At 45.1% G+C, this 25,910-nt stretch overlaps 1 protein-coding gene across 15 annotated transcripts in view; it reads left to right on the top strand.

Moving 5' to 3' along the window:
• Positions 1-25,910, top strand: part of NFIA (nuclear factor I A) — a 361,042-nt gene that overhangs the window by 265,372 nt on the left and 69,760 nt on the right. For all 15 annotated transcript variants that reach the window (XM_075424357.1, XM_075424356.1, XM_075424358.1 and 12 more), the window contains 3 exons: positions 4,042-4,116; positions 13,381-13,498; positions 16,028-16,155. In XM_075424357.1, the coding sequence (XP_075280472.1) occupies positions 4,042-4,116; positions 13,381-13,498; positions 16,028-16,155 (321 nt within the window). The remainder of the gene's footprint in view (positions 1-4,041; positions 4,117-13,380; positions 13,499-16,027; positions 16,156-25,910) is intronic.

Genomic DNA, 25,910 nt, shown 5'->3' with positions numbered 1-25,910 from the left:
CTTGGGGGAAATACAGTTGCCCTCCCGAGCCAAAGGGAGGTCTTGTGTGGTGAGCTAACTCCTAGCTGGACCTGGACTTGGGCTGAAGGCAATGATTCAACAAATATTTTTAAATACCTGCTAAATTTTGTCAGCCCATCTTTATTTGACAGGGCAAATAAGCATGTGCTTTAGTCAAGCATGTGATTAAAATCAAGCACGTGCTCGAACTGCTTTGCTGAGTCAGGGCCTGCCTTGGCTGACCAGGTGTCTTAATTTATACCTAGAATTGCAGGGAATGAGCTCGGTTAGTTTTTTCTAAAGTGAGTAAAAATTCTCTCATCCTCATTTTGAACACCTGCTTTACTACCAAAATGTGACCATCACGCAAAGCTGCAGAGATAACGAGATCATGTACAGCAATTTCAGTGTCCTGTCTTTGGGATATTTAGCAGAAGCATCACGGTGCACGTATTTCAGTTGGAGTGGTGTATGAACAGTAAACCTTGCAAGCTTTCAAGACGTTTAATCATCTTTTCAGTTAAGGAGCTCGTTAATGCTAACATCTGCATGTGTAATTGCTTGACTTTACCTATATTTTTCTCATTCAGAATTAAGTGGAAGAGCCAAACCGATATATTTTTGCATTTTGACCCCAGTTAATAGGCGCAAAACGTTCACTTCATGTATTTTGTCAATCCTGCTATTGCCCAGTCATTCTTCTTTTACATGTCTAGCTTCTTCGTCCGGTTTCTAGCATTTTCTTGATGCGCTGTTATCACAGCTCAGCAAAAGCTGCAGCCTTGGGCCTGGCTTTTGCAGTCTGAACCGTCCAGGCAAACCTTTAAACTTCCATGGAGCGCTACGGCACTGTGAATTCACGGACCGGCTGTGCATCGGGTTGAGTTCACGTTGCAGCTCTAAGCCGAGGGCATTGCTTTTATGGGAATCAAGATGTTATTAATGATTGGCGAGATGAGTCCCTGATTTCCTAATGTTTATAAGTAAAGAACAAATTGGAGAATTGTGAAATTCACCTTTCATTTGTGAAATGTTTATTTTCAGTATTGAAGGATGAAAATCGAATCACTCTTGTTGCGTGCTGTTGTTTAATGATTACTATTACATGTACACGCATAAGAAATATTCCTACAGAAGTAAGTGGACATTTCAGGTATACCCAGCAAAAGAAGAATAATGAAGTTAGCAGGCCCAAGCTGACTTATTCAACTTTTCTCATGCCCTGTGCAACCCTGAGAGCTAGAGTGTATTTAAAACCATCCTACGGCGTTTTAATTTCTGGCTTTACTGTCTTTGCTAGGTTCAGCTAACGCAGTCAGCCGTGTGACAGTCTTATTTTTATTGGATGATTACAGAGGGATTTAGACTTTCCCTTAAAAAATTCTGCCACATGTCCTGCTGTAGCTGTGATTTGTTTTTCACTTCCATATTTCAATTTCACCTTCACTCTTGGTGCGATAGGACACTGCCTGGGTGATGCAGGTGGAAGTGGACACCAGGGCAGAGCCAGTATGGTGCACTGGGAAAAACCAGCACGTGACAGATGTTCGTAGCATTGCTGAATGCACTTCTGGAAGTTGCTCAGCTACTGCCATGATGAGCACAGTGTGAGAAGTTGTATGGCATAGACTGGCTTCCCGAGGAAGGGCTCTGCGGAGTAGTAAGCGTCCTGGCCCTGATCCAGCAAGGCACTTAAGCATATGCTTAATTTTAGGCACATGAGTGGTTTCAGTGAAGACCTAAGAGAATTATTTTTAATTCACAGATCATTTAATTCAATAGGCAGGTCTGCTGCAGCATATGAGAAGTAGATCTTCATATTAAAAATACTTGGGAAATTGTCAATGAACACACGTTGCGTATGGCCAGCAACCATTTCTAAAAAGCAGAACGATGTAGTCATCGCCTTTATTATGGTAAAATGTAAAGCAGATCAGGCAAAAACATTTACAGTTATCTGAGAGCTATTTCTAACTTGAAAATAAGGAAAAATAAAAGCTTGTAAGAACATTTTTTCATTTGAAGTAGAGAAAAATTTATTCTCTTGATGTAAATAAAAACCTTGTTTGCAGATTGAGGAATTTGTTTGTGTTGAATTTCAGCATCAATTTCAATATTTTATAGTACATTTATCTACAGCTGGAGCATGACAGATTTGTGTATATTTATATGTTTGTGTACATAATACATATGTATACACACATACACAAGGATGCCCAAAGATATACATATACACAGTTTGAAAACTCATCATTATTGCTGAAGTATAAAAACATGCCTGATGTAGAAACTTGTCTCAAGTCTGTTAGCTTAGTGACTGCGTTCATCTGGCACCGTAGGATCCTCACAGAAACAGGGAAGTTCTTCTGTGCAGGAGCAGATTTTGGAAGGACTTGGCTGGAGATGAACAGCTGACCTCCCTCCAGATCACAGAACCGTAGGATCATAGAATGGCTTAGGTTGGAAGGGACCATAAAGATCATCCGGTTCCAGCCCCCTGCCATGGGCAGGGACATCTCCCACCAGCCCAGGGTGCTCAGAGCTCCATCCAACCTGGCCTTGAGCACTGCCAGGGAGGGGGCAGCCACAGCTTCTCTGGGCAACCTGGGCCAGGGCCTCACCACCCTCATGGTGAAGAATTTCCTCCCAATATCTAATCTAAATCTACCCTCTCCCAAAGCTTTCCCTGACACATTCCCTGACATATCCTGCACACAAGATGTATTTCTTTTACTTCCCATTCTGCAGGTAGAAATGGCAATGGGATATGTTGGGTTTTTTAAACAAACCCAAAAGAAAGACAGAGAACAAATACACAGCTTGCATTAGTCCTGTTGCTCTGGCCACTGTAGGAAGGTGCGCAGGTATTGCCGTGATGAGCGCAGGGTATGGCAGAAGATACTGAACGCAGGGAAGTTGTACTGAATCTGACAAACACTTAACAACGGAGCAGATGGTGCCCCGACAAAACATTCAATAATATATGTGCGCGTGCACTGGAATCAGCGACTCTAAGTAGGACAACCTAAAAAGGTATGCCACTTATCCTGTGGGCAAGTAGGACTTTACAGTTCTTTTAATAATCTCTTTATCCCGAGATTTCTCCTTTGACCCTGATTTCAAAGGCAGGAGGTCAGTCTGGCCGACAAACCGCAGACCTCTCGTCGAAGTCCAGACACGTCCCGCCCGAACTGCTGTGAACCACTCCCCGCCTTACACTGGGTTGCAGCCCAAAAGCTGCTCCTTTTTTAGTTGGTCATACCCGTGAAAATTAAATGAACATTTGGTGGTAGGCATGTTTGCGAAGGAGAAGGAGAATACCGTTATGTAAAGTGTAGTAGCATTTTGATACCAAGTGTAGAGGCATTCCTTGCACAAGGGAGGTGAACGTGGAAGCATCCGCCCTGGTTCCTAAAGGGAGTCCAAAGCTCAAAGTTAATATTTTCTTATGCAGAGATTTCTTTTTCTTTTCAAAAGCTAGTTTTAAATGTTAGGAATTTTTTTTTCTGGGAAAGGCATTAATTTAATTTTTTTTAACCAGCTGCTATTTTAAGATTTCCCTAGTGTAACCTTAGAAAATGAAGAGTACATCTTTAAATCTTATTTTGTTTGAATGAATGGGTAGATAATCCTGATCAGATGTTTCTTTAGAGAATAATGTTTAAAACGATTATGGAACTTAGCTGTCCTGTCTGTTTCCTAGGTACAGTATTTCATTTCAATTGTGAAGTCATTAGGGGTCATCCAAGGTAACCGTTTATTAAAATAGGCCTCTTTTGTTTCAGATTTCCTGTTGAGATGCTTTAACATGTAAAAATCTCCCTGCTGATGTGTCATGTTAGCTTTCCTAACCTCCAGATAGAAACCACAAAGCAGCCTACATAGCTGTATGACTAGTTACCCACCTACATAAACAATAATTACTGCTAAGTGGGAAATTAGATGTCACATTTTAAGTCTAAATGAAAGTAAAGTATTTGAGAATACTGTCATTAAATGCTTAAAGCTAATCGCAGTTCTCTCACTCTGTTTGTTTTGTAGGACATTTGGGCTTCCAGGACAGTTTTGTCACATCAGGTGTTTTCAGTGTGACTGAGCTAGTAAGAGTCTCACAAAGTAAGTATCATTTTGTGGCCGGTTTATGTGGTTTCTGCAATCCCAGTTTTTTTCTTTGATTCTTATCGTGCCCCTTCCCCAGTTCAGAAACAGCATCTTGAAAATTGAGAGTCTCTTCTCCCTGCTTCCCGCCAGTGGACAGTGGTTTTGTGCCGCATCTTTTAATGTGGGAAAATAAAATAGCACAATTTTCGAAAGTAAATTAAAAAATTTTAATTCTGCCAACTTGCATGTGCAAGTTGAAAAGCTCATCTGGTACGCAGCAGAAAATGGGCAGACTCTGTATCAGAGTGCAGATAAAGGCCTACACAGATCAGCCTACCTGGTGGATCCCTTGCAGGGTCCAAGGACTGCGTTTTAACCAGGCCTCTAGAAATGACATCATCTGTGCACATCGGCCCAGAAATTTTCTTACGCCGCATCTGCACGTTGTGTTCATCCGTGCCATGCCTACACGTGTTTGTACACCTGCAAACTGATGAACTCGTTAAGAATGCCAACAACTGTACCACCTTCAGCTCTGATAATCTCCGTTGTGCAGAGGCATACAGCTTGATTTCGCAAGGCCTGCGTATTCCCTTAACTGTATGGAATTCTGTCTTCTAGAAGGATTTGTTTTTTGACCTTTAAAGAATGCTAATGCCCCCAGCGAGAATGACACACTGCAGCATGATCATTACAGCCTTGTCAATAGTCACTAACAGCAGTGAATTAAGAGTACCTGTCACCACCCTGTTCCATTGATCAAAGGTGCATTGATTGTGTTTTGCTATGACATAATCCAGATAGTCCAAGGAGAGAGTACTGGTAAGCCAGGGCTGTAGGCACCAGTCCTTTGGGGATCTTTTCTGCAGCTAGCGTAGAGCTGTGCAGTAACATCACCTCGTCGCCACTTACCACTGCTCCAGGTGAACCACTCAACTGCGTGCCCCTTTAAAACCTTGGGGTTTGTAACCAGCCTCTTTAGCACAGCCAGTGATAAAGAATGGTTCTCCTCCTAGATGGCAGGAATATTTCTTTGTGTGTTGGCTCTGAGCATGTAGTTTAAGTCCTTCTGGGGCTGGAATCTAACTGGCACAAACCTAGCAGGGAATCTGTGGTTTTGAGTCAGAACACTGAGTTTCTGTAAGGATTTTCCTGTTTTATTTCCTCTTGCGGAAAGACTTGCACTAGCTAGTAAATCAGCCTTATATTCAAAAATGGGATGCTGCAAGGAAAGCATAGCAAGTGGGAGATACATCAATGTCAGAGTTACATGTGCTGGAGAGAAAGACAGAGGGAGAAAAAGTTTGAGGCAGACATTTCTCCCGAGTTTCCTTGCCTGACAACTGGTGGGAATTTTGTGAGAAGGACAAAGTTAAGAGGACTTAGAATTCAAGAGGAGCTGCTGAGTGCTCAGCACATTTGCAAATCAGTTCGCTTACTGAAGTGCTTAAATAGGAACTTTGACACCTAACTCACTGTACTGTGGACACTAGCTTGCTGGTACCTGCAGCGTGGTGGACAAAACCAAGTTATCGCCCGTCTTTGAACATCTCCATGTTATGGCACTTTATTTCAGTGTGACAGCAAAAGGCTTTTGAAGCCCAAAGGATTCACCCTCCCCCTCTGCAAGGCATCCCACTTCGCCACAATCTTATCTTCGCTGTAGGAGCCCTACGCAGCAGAACTGCCTCTGGACTCTGTCAGCCGTGCTTCATGTGTGCGCAGGACAGAGCTGCTAGGAAAGTGCCCCCGTTGAGGACTTCAGGCTTCACAGCCAGCCCGAGGCCCAGCCCCCCCGGGAGCCTGGCATTGACCTCGGGAGCATCAGGTTTCATGTCTATTAATCTTCCGTTACATTTTATGGTAACTAAACTAAAATGTTGTGTATCAGACATCCTAGCATTCAGCATGTTTTGCAAAGTATGAACGGTGTCTGAGACGTTCCTCTGCTCACCGTTGAAATGCACCACCTCCAAGGGTAGGGCACCTGCACGCAGGGAGAGCAGGACAGGCATGAATTTTATCGGAAGTAAGAAGGGAGGTGTTGGTGGGCAAAGTGAACGATTCAGCTTTTATCTGTTCCAGACACAGGGGTTTGCACTCTTTTTCATGGGCTCTTCAATAATCCTGGGAGGTCAAGACCTCAGTTTTATATTCTGTCTACTAGCCAGCACCTCTACCAAAAATAGTGTCCCCAAAGCATATCGGGATATCACTTCAGAACTGACTCAGAGGGAAGAGTGCCAGCGACTGATTTAGCTACACAGCTTTTGATAGCACCCTGGATTTTCCTTGGAGATGCCCCAGACATGTACTGACCAGCCGTAACCTTGTTTACTTTGGGAGGTCTGAGAAGCCCACAGCCTGACATGCCGTGGCTACCCAGTAGGATATGCTTAGCGTAGAGTCTAGCAACAAATTCCCAGCGAAGTCGGTTTGAATTCACATGCTATATTCAAAGAATTATTGAACACAACAGAGAAACAAAGTAATTGATGCGTATTTGCTTAAATTGGCAGGGCAGGTCTTTTAAAGAGTGTGCTTTTCAATGTAACGCTTGGTGGGTTGTCTACGTGTCCCCGTGCCTTGATTTGAGACCAGTCCATGGGTTACTTTCACGCTGGGGAGCTCCCCTTCTGAACAGCCCTCACCCAGACCCACCAGCAGCTGTTAACAGTCTGCAGCTTGAGTAACCAGAGTGTCCTCGGTCCGTTCTCTTGGTTTTACATTGCTCCTTCAGAAGCCACCATGGCTAGGAAGGAAAAAGCCTGCCTACCCATAGCGGGCCCTCACGTTTAGTCTCTGCTGCCTTCCTGAGCATGCTCTGTGTTGGCTTTACAAAGAGGTCATCTTTGTGTATGCCCACTGTTATGTGCCTTTCCGTGCTTGCTTTTCATAATATGATGACAGCAAGAAGTGATTTCCCACAGTTTTAACAGGCCTGTGGTTTGCTGCTGTTATCTAAAATTACTCTTACGAAATATTGTTGGTTGCAGTTATGTACCGGGTTTATTTAGTAAAGTTCCCAGAGGTCCGCATGACAAGGAGTCTCAGTAATAGGCAGTTGTCTCCGTCATGCAAATTGGGGGAACGAATAAATCAAGCAGAAGGTCAGCTGTTACCATTATCTATCTGCCTATCAGTGCTGATCATCACAGTTTCTCTGAGCTATTGAACAAGTCTAGACTGTTTTGGTAACAGAAACTTGCTTTCTTCAGTCCCAGAGATGCAGATTTTCTTTCGGAATGCTACCCAGCTGCTGAGTCTTGCAGAGCCTAGTAAAATGGAGAAAGCAGATCATAAATGTTCAGCTGAAAAACAGATAGTCCCCGCTCCACCTCATCTGCTGTGAATGCTGCAGACCCTGCTGTCAGTTCTCCTGCGTTATTAGCAGGGAAAGGGTGTGAGCTGCTTTCTAAGTGTTGTCTGTCACCCCAGATACTGGGGAGACCCCTGCAGATAACAGAGACTTCATTCTTCCACCTCTAGAGAGGTTTGGGCTGACGACAAAAGGCTCCGAAGCAGAAGCGTTGGAGATGTGCAAGTTTTGTGAGCTGACAGCCAGCTGTTGGCCAAGCAAGACCTTCTCCCTCTCTACCCTTGTTAGGAAAATGTTCCACCGAGTGTGTGCAGCTATCTGCAGGGCACTGGCGAACACCCTCTGCGGAAGGTGCTGGCAGAGGGGTGGCTGCGGTGCCAAGCCATGCCGAGTGTACAGTCCCCTTTGCCCGGCAGCGGCTGCAGGGCCGTGGCAGGCTGGAGCGGGGAGAGGGGCACGGGGAGCGCTGGTCCCCTCTCGGCTTTCAGTCGGCAGCGGGTGCTCTTCTGCAGAGAGCTGCTGGGAAGATCTCCTCCCTTGGAGGTCCTGCAAGCAGCCAGCTGAACTGCACTGCCCAGGATGTGAAGAAAGATTTAGGATTTATGAACATTGGCTAGAGCCAAATCAAACATATTTGTTTTGTGCTGTGTTATTTGTCAAAATGACATCATTCTTCATGCTGATAAACAAGGGAATTCTGACTGCGCCCTGGACTGAAAGTGCCACGCTTCGAGTTTTAAGATAGCTGCTCGCAGTAAGGAGCTGCACGGAGCAAGTGGGGTGACTTTTAGTCCTTCCAACGAGCCAGTGAAACCACAAGCACACAGGTGTACATGCAGTTGCTCGCCGCTAAACACACAAACGGTCCAGCGAATTGTCCCTGAGACAGCTACACGAAGTCCACGGGTAAGAGGTGCTTCTGTGGCCGAGGAGTTTTGGAAAGCTGGGGATCCTGCAGCGCGGAGGCTGCGGGACGGGGCCGGTGCCAGACCTGGTCAGGAGCTGCTGTCACGATGGAGGCAGGGGCTGAAGCTGCCCTCGCCCTGAGTGCTGGAAATGAAAGTAATTCTCGCCGCTCCGGGCTCAGAGCATGGGTGCGGCGAAGGAAACAGAGCTTCCTCACGCCTTTCAGCCCATGGCAGGTACAGCCAAAACCGAACCGCAGGGAAAGTCCTGCCGGCCCCAGCACGTCCTGGATGCCTGTGGCAAGGTGTGGGGTGCCCCGGCGCCTGCCGTGGGTCTGGGCCAGGCAAAGGGCAGGGAGGATGCTGCTGCCTTCCTGTAGCCCAGCGGAGGGGAAGCGGCTCTCCTCCGCGCAGAGCACGTGTCTGAAAGCCGGGGCGTAATAAAACAGCTCTCTCTAAACAGCAGCCTGTATGTTTTCTGCTATACTAAGCACTACAGTAGTGAAGGTAGTTAAAGTCAGCAGCATGAAAATTAACATTTAAAAGATACTCTATATTCCTTAGCAAAGCGCTGCTATCCAAAACATACTGTTTGGGCTTGGGTATGAGAGTCAGAAAAAAAGATTATAATAAAAAATAGACTGCAGGCATAGAGTGAACAGTTGCCGTGACCTTGCCTTTTGTATGCCATTACACAATTCAATGGCAGTCCACTCAAACCTTGCTCTCGATCAATATCCTATTAAAGCAGCACAAAAAGTCTCTATAAACTTAGTGGTTAGCTATGTTTATAAATGGAACTCAGCATAATGAGATGGTCAATAGCAGGCTGTACTTGTAATTTTAAAATGAAGATCACACATTTCATATCTGTTGTATTCGGCAAAACCTCTTTGAATCTAACGATACAGCGTGTAGGAAACAAAGGCCCTGCAGAAAAGCCCCGCGCAGCTCCCCTTTTCCTCCCGGCAGCAGCGGCAGCAGCGGCAGCGGCGGCAGCAGCGGCAGCAGCGCAGTGCGCTTCCCTTTGTTTATGGAGTCACAACACAGGAAAAAGTTTATTAGCCAAATGTCGTGTTTCTCCCATTTAACCTTAAACACATTATCACTTCGCTGCACTGTTACACGTGTAATGAGCTCAGTCACATCCCAGCCCCTTTGTAAAAATAAATACGTAAAAATGGAAAAAAGAGAAACTAAATATTAACATGACTGAAAGAAAGTCCCATATTCCAAGGAAGACAAATGCCAGCCTGGCTGGTTTTATTTAGTGGGTTTCCTGCTCTGTAATTCAATAAATTTTTCAAAATAAATACTGCAATTGGGTTAAGTCAGAGGGCTTTTTGTTAATTTCTCTGTTATTTTTCCTGACCTTTCGGGTGAAGGTCTGAGCTCACAGGCTGCAGCGGAGGGAGCGGGCTGGCAGCGGGGCGATGCTGCCCGGATCCCCGGGAGGAGCACGGAGCTGGGGCTTGGCCGAGATGCCCGCCATCCCTCCCCAGCTCAACGGCCACCCGTCCGCCCGGGCTGGGGGCTCTTCCTCCCGGGCAGCCTGCTTCTCCTGCCCCTTGGAGACAGGGAGACGTGTCCCACGTGCAGAGGGATTTTTGTGATGCCAGCAGCTCCGATGGGAGCAGAGGCCGGCCTCTGTTTGCCTGGGTACCCTGCGGCACACGGCAGCGGGCTGGGTGCAAGGGGAAGAGGGGTCCTTCCTCCTCGCCCCCCGCCAGGTTGGAGCCCGGGGTCAGCCGACAGCTTGATGCAGGCATGGAGGTGGAGACTGCTGTTATGAGTCGCAACTGCAATTCCTGACATCCTTTCCTGTTTGGGAGATGTTCCCAAGGTGTCAGAAGGTCACTTTGCTGCAGAGGGTTTCTTCGGGGGGGGAAACGGCGTGTTTTTAATGTCGGTGGCCTGGAGTTTCTGCAGGCTGTGCTGGAGTGGAGCTGCTGCTGCTTGGTGGGGGCCAGAGCCTGGTCCTGGGGTGCAGGAGCAGCGGTGTAGGGAGGTGGCATGGGGGGTTGTCACATGCTGCAATGACGAGGGTTAATTTAGACAGAGTTTTGCCACAGTTTGCATCACTTTGATCCCTTTGCTTAGTCTCTGGAGCTGCAGCCAGGCAGTGAGCTCCCTGCAGCCGAAGCCCAGCGCCAGAGGTGCGAGGAGTGGCTCAACTCTGAAGCAGAGACAGAAAGCACCAAATTCCAGCTGGGAAGAGGAAGCGACCTTCCGCCATGCGGACGGAAAGCATTAACCTCTTCCTGACAGTCTCAGAGCGGGCACCATACGTTGCTGCGTTTTGTGATAGTAAATGGGGCAACTGCAAGCACAGGTACAAATACCCTTTGCTGAAAGACGGGTGCCAAGTATGTGCCTGGCAGGAAAAGGGGTTTCAGAACAGCTTAGCCCTGTGCAGCGTTTGCCACAGCACTTCCAGGGCCAGAGACCCGGAGGTGGTTGTGGCAGGACCGTGGCCCGAGCATGAGCACTGCCGAGGGCGTTCAGGTACTGGTCACCACAGGCACTTTAACCTCTGCTGCTCAGATCTGTTGGTGTCTGTCAGAGGCGGGTTTCATTCCTTAACCCTCAGGTCGCAAACAGGCTCTGGAGGGTGGCAAGGTGGTTTGGCTGGTAACAAACAAAGCATCCTTCGTGTTTGCTACCCGGGCGGAAATTACTGTGTGATTAGCCCTTTCTACTTTGCGCTGAGTTTCCACGGCGTTAGCACCGCGTTGTTCCCATCCCACCCCTGGCCTGGAGATTCATTTTCCTATAGGGACGATTCCAGGGTTAGAACAGAAACGTCCACGATTTGGGGAGACAGTGATGAACAGAAGGGGGGTGAGAGAACGAAGAGAAGCGTTATCCACATACCAGTTTTTCTTCCATATCTCTTTGGAGTAAAACTGTTTCATAAATCTTGCAATGGCGAGGAAATTCATCGTGCCTCAGAAAGAAACGGTGCTTTAATTTAGTGCTTGCCTTTTTATGTTCCTGTTTGGAAAATAGTATGCTTAACCGGTAAGTTAGGCTTCGGTAGGTAGAAGGTGCAGAGGAATTGATCAGCAAAGGGTTTACAGAGCACAAATCTGTTTGGCAAGGAAGTTGCTGAAAACTGTAGAGTAGAAGCTGCAGAGAGTACCTTTATGATTGATTTCCATTCAAGTCAGACTGACTGCAGTGTGGTCATTTTTCTAACCCATAACTGCTCACACTGCAGCAGTCTGCTATCTGCAGGGTGTCTGAATTATAGCAGTCCATGTCCGTGTTACCTTTTACACAAATTACTTACACCGGTTTCTTTTTCCATGCAAATTCATCAGTTTTACAGCCTCTCGTAGCTGCTGTCAGGAAACTGTTGCAGAAAGCACAAATTGATAAAACGAGTTAATTTTACTAGGTTTAATTTTTCTTTCTTTCTGTTAACACACCCTCTCGTGTACCCAGTGCGCAGGAAGCGTATGATAGTTAAGAGGAGATAACAAAGGATTTGAGTGTTCTTGTCATAAATTACTTCCCAACTTAATTCCTTTTAATGATCATTCCAGATTTTCTCAAGTTTTAATGGCGTTGTGTATTTTCCATCCCATGCTTTTAAAACTCCATGGCTATCCAGTCTGTTCCCTTTCTGTCTCAGTGACGTTCTTAACAGATCCTTGCCAAACAACAACTAATTGTCTTGTGGAGATGATGAGGCAGCTGCAAAGCTGCATTATTCCTCTCTCAAATCTGATGTTGTGAGCTCCTCAAGACTTGGGGTGAAATACTGGCCCCATTACAGTCAATGGCAGCACTCCCAGGTCTCAGCCCAGACATGTTAGCTGGGTGATACGAGCTATCCTGTCTTCATTTCCTCACTCCTGCCCTGTCGGAGCGAAAGATTTTTTCATGTTTGAAAATGGGCCAGATTCTCAGACCCAAGATTAAACTTGGCTCGGCTTCCTTGTGTGGCATTGAGACTGCTTCGCCTTTGTTGCTGTGAATCAAGGCTCTCAGACAATACGTTCCAGGCCAAGCTTCTGCGTTTTATTGTGCAGTACGTCCTTTTTCAGATGGGGCTGAAACGGGGGAGAAAATCATGATCTGTAATTGTCGGCTCCAAAAGTTGTATTGTCCTGTAGACAGCGCTGGAACGGCAGCGGTGGATATGGTAGCGTTTGCCCTGTGGTGGCATTTCGCAAAATGCATTATCGGCTGACTTTAACATTAAACTGCTCTGTTCCTTTTCTGTTCCCAGAAGAATAAGGCACATGGAGTTCATAGGCTTGTGCCTGCAAACTTCAGGGTGTGTAGGAATTCTTTACATTTTAATGTAAATCCAAGGCTCTAGGACAGGGAAATTAAAGGTATTCATATTGCGTACAATAAAACTTAGATACCGGGTAAGGTAATGAGCGGTGAGCAGGGGAAGCTAACTGCTGGATAAAAGTTTTTCGGTCGTGTATCGCTAGCCATGATTTAGCTGGAGGAGAGGCCAGAGGAAAGCTCAGATGTCTGCAGGCAGCAAAGAACTCGGGTTTCTCATCTGCTTTTGTGCTTTCTCCAAGGAGCATTTGTAACCTCTGTGCTTGTGGATGTACATCACGTATACACCAAAGGTCCTGAGGTGTCTGTTTCCCTGCCTATACTGCTTATAGATTATGCCAAGCACACTACAGGGATGATGCAGGCTATTTGTAACTATGCCAATGGATGCAATGTTGTCCTAAAAGCAAAAGCAACAAGTTTCATTATATGTTAGAGTGATATGAATAGAAAAGCAGTGCTTAAAGAAAGTCTTGCCATAATAGTTTTGTTTTGGGTTTGTTTTTTTTTGAGAAAAGAATACCTTTGGAGGAATGTAAGAAAGAGTCTATGTCATGGATCATTGTAGTCTTGACAAAATATACATCTTGATTGCAATGCCAGCTACCATTAGCATTTCCCAATTTCTACATCCCACTTGTTCTCATTGTGGAACTAAACACACTCATGAGGAAGAAGAAAGTGATTTTGAAGTGCAATTCATGCCTTATTGACATGACTTACTGACTACAATCTCTTTTGTTTCCCCAGCACCGATAGCTGCAGGAACAGGCCCTAATTTCTCCCTCTCAGATTTGGAAAGTTCTTCATACTACAGCATGAGCCCAGGAGCAATGAGGAGGTCTTTACCTAGCACATCCTCTACCAGGTAATTTAATCTCTGCCTACTACCAGGTTACTTGGAAACCCAGAGCAGCATCATTACTCATCCGGGAAAGTAACCATTAAATTCTTTGACAAGCAGTTTGGGGGCCTCAAGATGTGGAGCTGGTTCAGATTCACAGAGCTGAATGTTCAGCTGGGTTGCTGTTAAAGTTCTTTTTGTATGTACAAGCATTGAAGAAAAACTGCTGCGTTGACTTGTATAACTTCTGGCTCGTATCTCAGCGTATCAGGAGGACTTCCGCTGGAATTGTTGGAGTTGTTACTTGTGTCAGAAGAGAATTTGGAGCGTGTTGAGATGTGCCACTTTGTCCTAGCAGGAAAGTCTTAAGATAGACTTATATGCATTCTTTATCGTAAAAAGTGTTACCTGTGAGACTAACACCGTTTTAGGACCTTGGCCTGTAATGCGCTCTAGTTTTCATAAAGCATTTAGAAATTTGTGACTCAGCCTTTGGAAAACAGCATTGTTAATACAGATGACTACCCAGCCTGATTTTAATCTGGATTTAGGTGCCAACTATCAAACAATGATATTTTTTTTTACCTTTCACTTTATCCATCCGTGAGATTAGATTTATAAACAAGCCCAGTCATTCTAGTAGTCTTGAACACTATTAAGGAACCAGATTGATTTTTTTCCCCCACAGCCAAAATAGATCACTTATTTCAAAGACATGACAAGAAAGTCTAACTTCAGCCCAGGGTTCTTTTACATTTTTATCTCAGTCTGCAGTGCCACCAGCTTTGCAGTATGCAAGTACACACGTAAAAAGTCTCTATAGTTTGAATATAGCTGTTGTTTTTATTTAAAAAAAATATATTTAAAGAGAGGCTCTTAGCAATAACTTCTTACAGTTTGCAGTGAGTGGAACAGCATTCTACATCTTGCACTTAGTGTGCACATTATGAAGCTCGGTGACTACAATTCCCATTACATATCAATTAAAAACTTTGTGCTCTTTCTTTTTTGCGTGTAAACTGCGTACCCTACAGTGCTCATCATTAGCCCCATTCTCAGGTAGAATTTACGCGTGACTCCAGAAGCAAAAAGTGAGGTTATTAATGTTACTTAAGAGCTCAGTTGTTGCTCTTGTATTCTTCTGCAAATAGCTACCACAGATAAGGAGCTAATTATAAAAAGCATGGGTAGTTAATAACTTGGTAATATGTTTGTTTTCCTCTCATTAGGCTGTTCCCAGTCAGAAAAAAAAAATATTCCTTAAATACACAGACTCAGCAGAATTATCAGACGGTAATTATATTGTATGCACACAATTTCCCCTATTGACACATAACAATTCTCTAAATTAAGGAATGGCCAAACCTGCATTCCACGCATACCACAAGACTTATTCTTCCTGTTTCTCACAAACTGATTTTGCATACCCACCAGCTCCTACCTGTGCAGAGCTTCGTGTGGGCAGCTGCGGAGAGGCTGCAAGTTTTAAGCCAATAGAAATTGCAGTGGAATATTTTATGTCAGTTAAATATGTTCCCCCTACACAGAGGAGCCTGTTCTTGAATGCCTTAAGTCTTAATAGAATACAGATTTGGTGAAAAAAGTGAGCTGACCCAGCCTTGGAAAAGTACTCGGAAGAGAAATTCTCGGTAACGTCCCCACGCAGTCTGTACAACTCATTAGAGAAAACAGAGCCAAGCTGAATGTCTTTGGCTTTGGGATCCTCTCCCTGCAGAAGTGCTGGAGTCTGAGTCAGGGGCCACCAGAGACCCCTGAAAGGGCTCTTCTGTCTCCGGAGCCTTCGGTGAGGGAGGTGTGATGTATCTCCAGGGAATCCTTTAGTACTGACGCTGGCCAGAGATACCTGTTGGGAGCTGTTTATGCTTGGTGGAACACAGTTGTGGAGTAAAATGCTGATACTTGTAGGATAATGTGAACATTTGAACCAAGGATGGATTCTTCCATCATTCACTTGTCTACGCTTCTTCTTATGGGACCGAAGTCTGGGTTAATTTAATGACTACGGTTAATAGATTGAAGATATAAGTTTGAACCAGTAAACAATTTGTCTTTCTGAATAAGCTGTGGAAAAATCTGACACTTACAATAAGTCTTGGATGTCATTGCCGTATTCATTCAAATTGCAAAAATCATGCAATACAAATTAAATTCTTGCCTTTTTATTGACCTCTGTGTGCTTTGAAAAATGTCCTACTTTCTGATTTGTAAAAACCTAAATGCTAAACTATCTTCTAGTTAAACTAACGCGTGTTGTGGGGTTCAGTCTGGACTCTGTGAGCGGTTGTTTTGTATCTCACTGAAGCTTAGTCATTTGCAACGAAGCAAATGAGAAACAAGAAGTGGATGCTGGGAGGCTGAGTGGGCAGGATGGCTGTGCAGAACTCATACCTTCCCCTTCTCAGGGCCCTAAACCTGTTACAGTTTCCATAACCAGGTTAGTCTCCAGCAGGGCTAGCAAGATCTGTCCCAGCAAAAGTGCTTTTGTTCTTTCCTGTACGCAGAGTATTTATTGTTGTGGTTTTGCTTCCTCAGCTCTACAAAACGTCTCAAGTCTGTGGAGGATGAGATGGACAGTCCTGGTGAGGAGCCGTTCTATACAAGCCAAGGGCGCTCGCCGGGAAGTGGCAGCCAGTCGAGTGGATGGCATGAAGTGGAGCCAGGTAAGCCACGGCTTTCAGGAGCCCGAGAACCTGATCTCCAGCTGCTCTGTTTTGTTATCAGAATACACTGAATGCTGCATAGAAAGGTGATCAGTTCTAAGCATCTTGTAACTTCTGCTGACAAAAGGTCAGTCTAATGTAGTGGTTTTATTGCTCCTGCAGCTGTGAATGTTTCTGTAGTGTGTCACTTCTGTGTTTTGGCCAAATATCCAAAGTATTTAAACAATGCAGCAGAAGATAGGCGGTCTTTTTCTATCAAAATGTCCAGATTCAGTTCTGGGATAGCGGTGACAATTGCTTAGCAAAAAGCAAGAGCTGTCTGGACTGTGCCCTAGTTATACTGCTTAAATAAATATCCCTAAACTTACAGAAAGTAGAAGGACTTTTCACATGTTATACAACACTTGAGCTCACTGAATAATGACTTTTAAGAGACTTGCAGAAGGAGTTGGTTTATTATTCTGTAATACCATGAACTGTGATTGGAGGCTTCATATCAAAATAGGTATCACAAGGTGTTACATTTCACAAGGTTTAGGAAGCAGCTCTTCTGCCTTTTCTCAGTTAATTTTTGTGTGTGATCTTTCTTGTTGATCATCTTTTGGGTTATGTTATGTTACATACTTAACTGTCCATCGATCACTTAACTTGAGATCATCTGGGTGCTTAATACTATTGAAAATATTTTTCTGGGTCAGTGCTACGTGCATAGGTGAAGTTAATACCTCAATTTTGCTTACAGCTAAATATTCAAATATTTATTGCCAATAAAAATAACAGCAGTTTTATTTGTTAAACGGAAGCCAGCAGTGCTTTCATCTTCAGCCTCCCAGTTTTGAGAAGGCCCTCTAAACAGCCCAAAGGATCTTTCGCAATGCGGAGGTTTTTTGCTTTCTTGTTTGTTTGGATTTAAAATAGTATGGTTTTGGTTTGTTTGGAAACAACACATGCTTGTCCAGGGCACTGTGTGTGAGCTATACAGCACAGAAACGTAAATTCAACCTGAACAGCATTAAAATCAGTTCTGTGGGCACTTGGCCAGCCACCTATATCCTTCATCATGTAGAAAGCATACCCACAGCTTTCTCTGGAGACTCTGTCAAACAGCTGTCCTTTACAGCATGCCCAGAAAGTCACCAAATTTGGGCTATTCCAGACTGGGAGGGGACTGATTCCCGTGCCTGGGAGCCCTCGGAGGATCCCCGGCCAGCTGCCCTCTCTGCTCTAATGAGGAGGAGCCAGCTTGTGGGCCCTTATTGACTGCAGATGTGGCACTTTGGCAGGAGGAGAGGGTGGACCTGCAGGCAGACGAGTGCCAGGCTCCCCGTGACTGTGTTGCCGCCGCCGTCCCCAGGGCTCTGGTGCTTTCAGTGAGGTGTCCTGCTCGGTGGGCACCAGGGGCTCTTCCCTCCATCAGCTCCAGGCTCCAGATGATGTAAGGCAGAGCTTCACCTTGCACTGAACCAGTCTGCTCATGGAGCGGCAAAAACACGAACAAAAGCTCAGCGCCCACTGAAAGGGAGAGATGGCAACCTCCTCTGCAGACACAGATGGCTAAAAGCTCACTGGGTCACTGCTTCTACATCACTGTCAGGCTGGGGGCTAACTCCCCCCAAAGTTTGGGGTACTCTTTGTTAATGACAAATGTTCTCCATTTGTGCAACAGCCAGAGGTTGGCTATGCATTTTGCTGTCACTTCTGGTGGTTTTCCCCACGTGTCGGGGGGGAAAAAACACCTCTGTCTCATCCAAGTCCTAACTAGATGGTGGCACTGAGCTGCTGAGCTGGACAAGAGAAGTACCTAAAGCTGTACACCTCCAAGCCCCTCCACCATTCTTGGCACCACTGGGTGTCCATCATGAAGAAGCACAACGGCCCGTGTCAAACTTCCTGAGGTGCTCTGAAAGGCAAGAACAAGGCAGAGAAGAGAAGGTTCTTCCTTCCTCATGACCTTCCTCACTACCTTCCTCACTTACTACAGAAAAATTCCAGACTCTGCTTAGTCTTGCCTGTAAAATGGCAGGAAATCACCTTGCAACATCAGGGACTCGAGCCAGGTACCAACTAGATATAGCTCAGATTCACCAAGCTATCTATCACTGTCACAGCTATCAAGAAAAAGAGCTTTATCCTGCCTGTGTGGGATGCACTTTCAAACCATCTTTATGCTAGATCCACGCAGCCCCACCCCAATACTTCTGCCGTGGCTTTCCAGCAGCCTCTCCTCTGGATTCATTGCCTCGGCTTCTCTGTAAAACAGGGTCACTGCCAGAGCACGGCTGGCAGAGACATTACCTGAAGAGCCACAGCTCATCGGTGGTGAAGGACAAAACAGTACTGAAGTGTCTTTTCATGCCAGGGTGACAGTGGCACAAGGTGCTCCCCGCTGAGGGACACCTCCTGCTGCGGTGCTGGTGCACAGTGCCCTGCCTTACCTCAGAAATCACTCGTGGGCTGATATGAACGTCTGGCCCTTTGTATTTGACATGGGTGCTTTATCTCCAGAAGAGTAAGATGTTTTATGAGTCTTCAGTGGGGCATCTGCCTAGAAAATATATTGGTCACCTGAAAGCCATACAAATGGTGTTAACATCCTGCATTACCCGGTGGCTCGCTGCAGCATTCCTCTCTGAGAGGGGAGCTTTGGAGCCTGGACCTATTTCAGACCCATCCTTTCCGATGTCTCTCCTGTCCAGAAAAAGGCCTTGCGGTTTATTCAATCTGCAGTCAAAATGATGGCACGGTTTTAACACACAATAATGTCCGAGCTTCGGTGTTTTGTTTTTTTTCTCAGCGAAATTCACAGTGGAAGTTTAAAGACTAAAACCATCTTTTTGTTTGACTTGGCATTTCTTCCACGTGGTTCATTTTGTGCTGCGTGGGATAATGCAGGTATCAACAGTGCAGAATGATGCTGGTTCTGAAGGCAGGCTGATGTTTTATCCTGTGCTGGCAGAGTAGCGTACGCCAGGTTTCCAAACTCCATAATTAAACCCTGTCCTTTGGGTTACCAGCCAAACAACGGGAGGAGGAAATCAAACCAAGGAAAGGAAGCTTAGACTTGTCTGTGGGATGGCTGTGCTGGCTGGGAAGGAAAGTTCGGAGAGGAGCCAGCAGCCAACGTCCCAGCCCAGTAGGATCCACACCAAAGATAATAATATATCCTTTGGCTTTATTGCCTTTGAGTAGATTGCTTCCTCACAGGAGATTTAGATTTATGCAGAGATAGCTTCTTGGCCTATATGCCTTGACAGGTTTATGGGAGCGAGAGGATGAATATTCTGTCTGTGTGTCTTGCATTTGCTTAATTCTGAGGTGTGCGCATGAGAAAAAGTGGGGACTCTAACGCGGGAGCAGGTGTGAAGCACCCGTAAGCTTATGCAGATGTAGAGACAGAGGGAAGTGCTCGTGGCACAGAGGCTGTGAGAGGGTTGTAGCAAAAGGTGTTGCCTGCGACAGGGCAGGGAAGTTAGGTCTGCATGAGAGGGAGGACGGAGAAATGTCGCACTTGAAAGAGAGCACAGTGTAGAAGAGAAAGGGAAAATAAGAAGGCAATTTTAGACCATACAGAAGGGAAAAATTATATAGAGGAGAGAAAAAAAAAAAAAGAACAAATGCTAGGAAAGCAAAGATTTGACTTCCTAGAAAGGAAATATGAAATGGAATACATGAACTCCTCTTAGAGAAAGAGAGCACTCCAGGCAGAGGGTTATTTACCGCCAGCCGTGACTAGTCGCTCTACATCTGTCTCCATTTTTTTCTCTTGAACAAATTCTCTTTCTGGATACTTTCTTCCTGCTTTGCTTCCCTGTGATTGCCCCTGTAAGTGGTCTTTGGAGGGCAGGCTGTATACTCAGAACATATGTGCAAACTGGCAGGAGAACAGAAGAGGACAAAACCACTCTGTGTGCTATTTAGATTAGGCAGTGGATGCTTCCCCCGTGCCTACTCTTGGGGTCTCCGCTGCGTGCAGAGTACCGGCTGCACCTATTGTCCATCCACAGCCCTTCTTCTGCGCTTCCACAGCGCGGGGCTCGGAACACCCTGACATCTGTCTCACGTGGAGACTTTGCTGGGTGTAGATCCTACATGCTTCACCCACCAGCAACATGACCTTTCTAGTGGCGGCATTTCAGACCCGTAGTAATGAGCAGAGGACTCAACCTTGTGTTTCTTACATGTAGATACTTCTTGCAAGCAAGGATGTAGCACTCTTCTTATACGTCAGACGTGACAGCCAACGCGAAAACCAACATTAATTCCATCTTTCTTGTACTGTACTCCTTGAGTCTCACATCCATTTACCTGCACTCGAAAGCTCCTGGGGAGCTCTCAGGCCTAAAAAGGCTGGAGTCTGCCAGAAAAGATGAATTTCCTTTCACAACAGGAAGGCTTAGGAAGTAAAACAAAGCAGACATGTAGTAAATTACTTCTGCTTTTCAAATACCTTCTGTGGTATCCTCCTTACCATTACTTTATCTCAGCACTTTCGGTACATAACTCTTGTTAACTGAGAAGAAGGACAAGAGAGGATAAAGATGATGTTAGTAAGAAAATAAGGCACCGTCACACTGTCTTTGACCTCACGTACAAAGCTGGCCTGTGTTCAGTTCTGTGGCAGCTCTGCTTGTAATGGGGATAAGCCATAATTACAGGTATAAGGTTTTTAATTCCATAATAAAAGAAGATTGAGTTAATGTATAGCAGTATTCCACTTCTGCATTTTTTTAAACGCATTCTCTTGGTTCAGTCCAGGAGTAATGTTCACATTATGCTCTGTCAGTTATTTTGTAGTGTGGCATATGGATGGTATTTGCCAATTCTACTTCCATTGTATCTCTACCGCGTCGCATGGAAAAAATGTTTAAGATGCTAATTCACAGTATGCTATTAGTTTCTTTGCTTAGATCTTCCTGGCACTTGTCTTTCCACAAGTTAGTCTGGTTCCCTAGAGGACAGTAACCCCAGGCAAGATACGTGTTTGTACTCCTTGTGCTTCTTGAGGTATCTGAAGGGACAATTAGCTCTGCTTCACTTGCGGTCTTGACCAACTTACAGCACTGCACCCATCTGCAGAATGGGTGCAGCTCTGTGGTCCTTCTTCCATGAAAGACTGAGGGGGCTTTTCATGCCGTGGTCATCGACCTTCCCTTGCCCCAGCTCCACCCCGGCCGTTCTGCTGCCGGTCATGCTGTGCTAGCCTTTTGTGTGTCTTCACCTTGAAAAGCTGAGGAACCGAGTGAGATTTTCAGTGCAGAAACCTTCAGGAATTAGTAATAACACTTGCACTGCATGACTGAAAGACATATTTACAGTTCCAGGGGCTTATGAAGTTGATAATATTATATGAACCTGCAGTAAGGTAGAGAGCTCCCTGTTAGCCTGCTGGACACGTCTTTGGTAGTAAAGATGCTATTAAAGTCAGCTCATGATTGCTCACTACAGCACTCAGGCTAGTGCTGCTCGTTCTCATGCCACCATCTATGGGGCTGTCTGAAAATAATTCCTGAGCGATTTCTGTGCAGCTGAGGAGCTGAGATCCTATTTTAGAGTATTTCCCTTGCGGTGACAGTGACCCCTAACTTAATGGTACCACATCTCTCCCCATTGCTCGTTATGGAACAACACGCAGGCAACCGGTCCAAACTCTTGTTTCAATAACCCTTTTCGTAAATCTGGCATGGGCTTTCTTCTTAGCAGATTTCTCAGCATGCAAGAAAACTTCTTCTCCATATTTACTAAGAAACTTTCATTTATGACTTACACTTGTCAAAGACTCATTCAGGCATAGATCAGATGACCACAAGAGTTTGTTTTCAAAGTCTGTTTGGAATTATGTCTTGGAAATGCCACAGAAAGAGGTATAAGGGAAGTCCTAGGTTGTGTTCTTTACGTGTTCTTTATGCCCTAAACACAGTTGTTGCCTGGCACTACCTAGAAGATAAAATATGTATAGTATGTCCCAGCCTCAGTGATGCAGAGTGCATCTGATCTGTCCTCAGGCAAGAGGTCTATGGGCTCATCGAAAGACTTGACACCACGCACTAACTCAGAGCTCAGAGGAGATTCCGATGATTGTACTGCATTATTGCCAGTGGTTCAAGGGACTGGCTGTAGAAAATATGATGAAAAACATGAGAACCATGTATTATACAAAATATGGAATAGAAAAATAATCCCTTTTTACTGGGAAAACATTCAGCTTCAGACCTGGAGTATTCAATATCAAATAGTTCTCTGGCACTACTTTTCAGTGACTTGCTGTAGTGGGCAGTTTTCACTGGATCGTAACTAGACACAAGAATTTCATGATCTTTATTCATTTCCTTACGCTGAACTGTTTGGATATGCACAGACCTACTTAAGAAAGACAAAACCAAGGGAACATCTCTTTTCCTCAGACCAGAGGAGGTCTGCATCCAGGATCCCTGCCAATTATCTTTACTCAGTATTTCCCAGATGTGACATTGTCTTGCCCTCCAGTTCTCAGTGTGTAAAGAACAGTCAGACAGCACACTCACACAGCCATGGAGCTTGTACCTGCCTGTGCAGCAGCTTCATTACATACCTTGACACATCTATCAACAGGCACCAAAGCCATTTTTTCCTCCATTGAGCTTAATATCTTAAGACAGTGGGAACATTTCGCAACCAGACAAACTCCAGCCCACGGCATAGTTTGGCTGTTGGAATGGGAGGTCAGAAACGGATCATGTTTCTCTGGTGGCCAGAACATTTTCATTTACAACAGAGAGAATTTCATCCAGCTAATTTGTGCCGTTAAGCACTGCCATGAGCAGTACGGCAGACAGAACCTGTTGCCTCCCAGGTTCATGCAAACTTCCACTGTTCATTTTCTTTGAAGAACTTCTTCTGAGCTTTGTTAGACTGTGTACTGTGACTAGGACTCCTGCTCCCTTTCACCCCATTTCCCCATTCCCATTCAGACCCACGCTTCTTCTTATCTCCAAAGCTTTATATGCAGTTTCCCACATTTTTTCCCCACTCTTACAGAGCCTTCCAACATCCTTGTTCTTCCACAGCCAAGAGGCAGAGCGTGCTTGGGCCTGTGCCACCTTTCAAGCTTCCATTAACTGGTACATGGAGCTAAACATGGCTCCAGGTGCACGCCGCCGTCTAAAAAGTTGGTTTCAAGTGAACAGGCAGATGCCCAAAGCCAAATGTACAATGGGAGCATACTTCAAGGAGCTCCAGCTACTGCAGAATACAGAGCTTTTCTTAAATGTCTTGTTGCTTTCGTAGAGTCCATGTGTTCCCTTATCCCTGCTCTCTGCATTACAGTATCCCATCAAAACACAAGCTGCCCAGTGGTTTTCATGAACATAAGATTTTTCTTTTCTTCTAAGAGCAATAACACTTATCAACTTTTACTGAAATACCATATCAGCTCCTTGTCACTGGCAGTCTACAGTTCCTGCCGCTAAAAGTTTAATGCATTTACAGGAGCACTTAGGCATCAAGACTTTGATATCACAATCTGTTAGTCACAGGTGCTACATGATAGGTTTGTGTTAGCACGTTATAGATCTTTTATCAGATACTGCACAAAATGTGTGTGTTTCCCTGCCAGGCAGTCACAATCAGACTGCTGCATAGTTGATGAGTTACTCACCAATAGAAGTTGTTGTTTATTTTAAACGGAACTTTTCCAGAACTGTACCTTAATGGAGAACTTCAACTCTAATTGGTCAAAACCAGCAGAAACCAAGAACTTGCTGTGAGCCAGGAGAAATGCAGCAGGCCAATAATGGGGCTTTGGGCGTTGTCAGTCCTTTGCAACAGCGTTCATCAAGTCAGATGATTAACACCGCTCATTTGCTCTAACAGACGTAGTCGTTTTGAGCAGCACATTACCCCTGGATCAATAGCTCAGTTTTGCTCTGGCAATTCACGCAGCAGCGTGAGACCTGTGACAACATGCCGTGCTGCGGGCGTTACTGTCTCAAAATCATGGAAGGAAGCTAGAGGTGGGGAAGGAACTGCTGATCGAAAAGTCAGTTCAGACTGAAAAGTCCTCGATGTTTTCACAACCCTCAGAGGCTCCTTTTTTTCCAGACACTGAACAACACAACAAACTTGGCCCTGAGATTCAGCCTAAACTGTACTTTCCATTTTTAATAAAATTAATAATCCCATGCAAGTGTTAGAGCACATGCCTCAGCTTTGCTGTAATCCCCTGAGGAGAACATCCCTGCAGCATGGTCCCAGAGGAGTCGGTCAGTCAGTGTTGTGACTCTGCCTCCTGCATCTAATTCCAGATGTCAGGAAATGCATCATTTAAAAATGGATATGAAGCTGTAGGAGTGCTGAGTTAAAAAACGCAGAAAGTGTTTCAATTCAGATCTCAAATTAAAGCTGTGTTTTCGACTGGCCTGGTGCTAGCATCATCCATACATACTATTTTCCCTGGCTTTAATGACCAAGTTAAAAGCAGATCTTCTGTGTGCTGTGACAACCGTAAGATCACCTGAGCTATTTCTGGGTCCACACCCAGTGAGCGTCATCTGAATCATTTTTCAGATTGATAGGAAAGATTTAATGCACAGAAAACTGTCCCCTGACAGAGGTTGGAATGACGCTTCCTGGTGACAGTGGGATTGCTGTGCTGGGAGTGCTGTATTGGTAGTCCATGGACCTAACGTTCTTCAGGCGTCGCTGCTGGCTGAGCCGCATTCTGCCGCCCATTCTGTTCCACATATGCACGTGAAGCAGGCAGTGATACAGTTTGTGCTTCGCTTTTGACACCAAGTGAAAACCAGAAGCTTCCCTGGTATTGGGACAGAAGCAGTTTCTACGTCCTTTCAGAGGTGAGCTCCGAAGGTCAGAAGCACCCTCAGAGTATGGCTCTGCATTTCTTGCTGATCTGGCGTCTGTCAAACATGAATCTTTGCGAGCTCCAGACGGGTCTGCTCTGATGCAGTTATCCTTGAATATCATCTGATTGTGCAGCATGAGACTGTTTAATTGCAAAATGGGATTAAACACGTTGGAAGTATTGTACCTGACTTCCAAAAGTTGAACTAGTTTTCTTGTTTGCTTCTGGGACCAATGCAGGATGTTGACTTGGATCTATAAACTCTTCTATAGATTAGATCTTGGTTAGGAAATGGACTGCATTCCTTTCATGTGCTGTCTTAGCAGTTGAGATCAGCAGACTTGCTTTTTCTAATGTGTTTGGGAAGCAGAAGCAATATTTTATCTCCTGTGGTATGCTGCTGGTACAGAAATGTTCAGGCTTATTAATTCTTCAGGACACAGGAAAAGTCTTCATCACCTGTGTAGGCAGTCATGGGAAAGGACCCACTGCGAAGACTGCAATGAGCTCTTTTTGTTGGAGGCAGCTGGAAAATATTAGTAATCTTCAGAGCCAATATACAGTACATATTGAGAGCCAGTAAATGATGCATATTATTGCAAATTCCTGTGCACTTCTGCATTTTATAAAGCAGATAACTAAAGTACTCACCTAGCCAGATCAATTCCCCAAGGAATGCACATTTCCAAGTGGAGGACAAACCAGAAACACAGAACAGAACACAAATTAGCCAAGTAGAATGGCGAAGTGGTTGAAAGAAATGGTTTTAGGATCACTGAGCAAGGACCATGACCTCCTTTTGCATCAGTCAAGGCAACTGTGAAACTTTGTGAAAGAAGCTCACCGCAAAACAGATGCTGGGCTATCTTAGGTAAATAAATTACCAAAAAATAATAATAAAAAACTCCCCTACACATTT

The sequence above is a fragment of the Opisthocomus hoazin genome, chromosome 6, assembly GCF_030867145.1.
Source record: "Opisthocomus hoazin isolate bOpiHoa1 chromosome 6, bOpiHoa1.hap1, whole genome shotgun sequence".
NCBI lineage: Eukaryota > Metazoa > Chordata > Aves > Opisthocomiformes > Opisthocomidae > Opisthocomus > Opisthocomus hoazin.
This window is presented reverse-complemented; position numbering and strand designations above follow the sequence as displayed.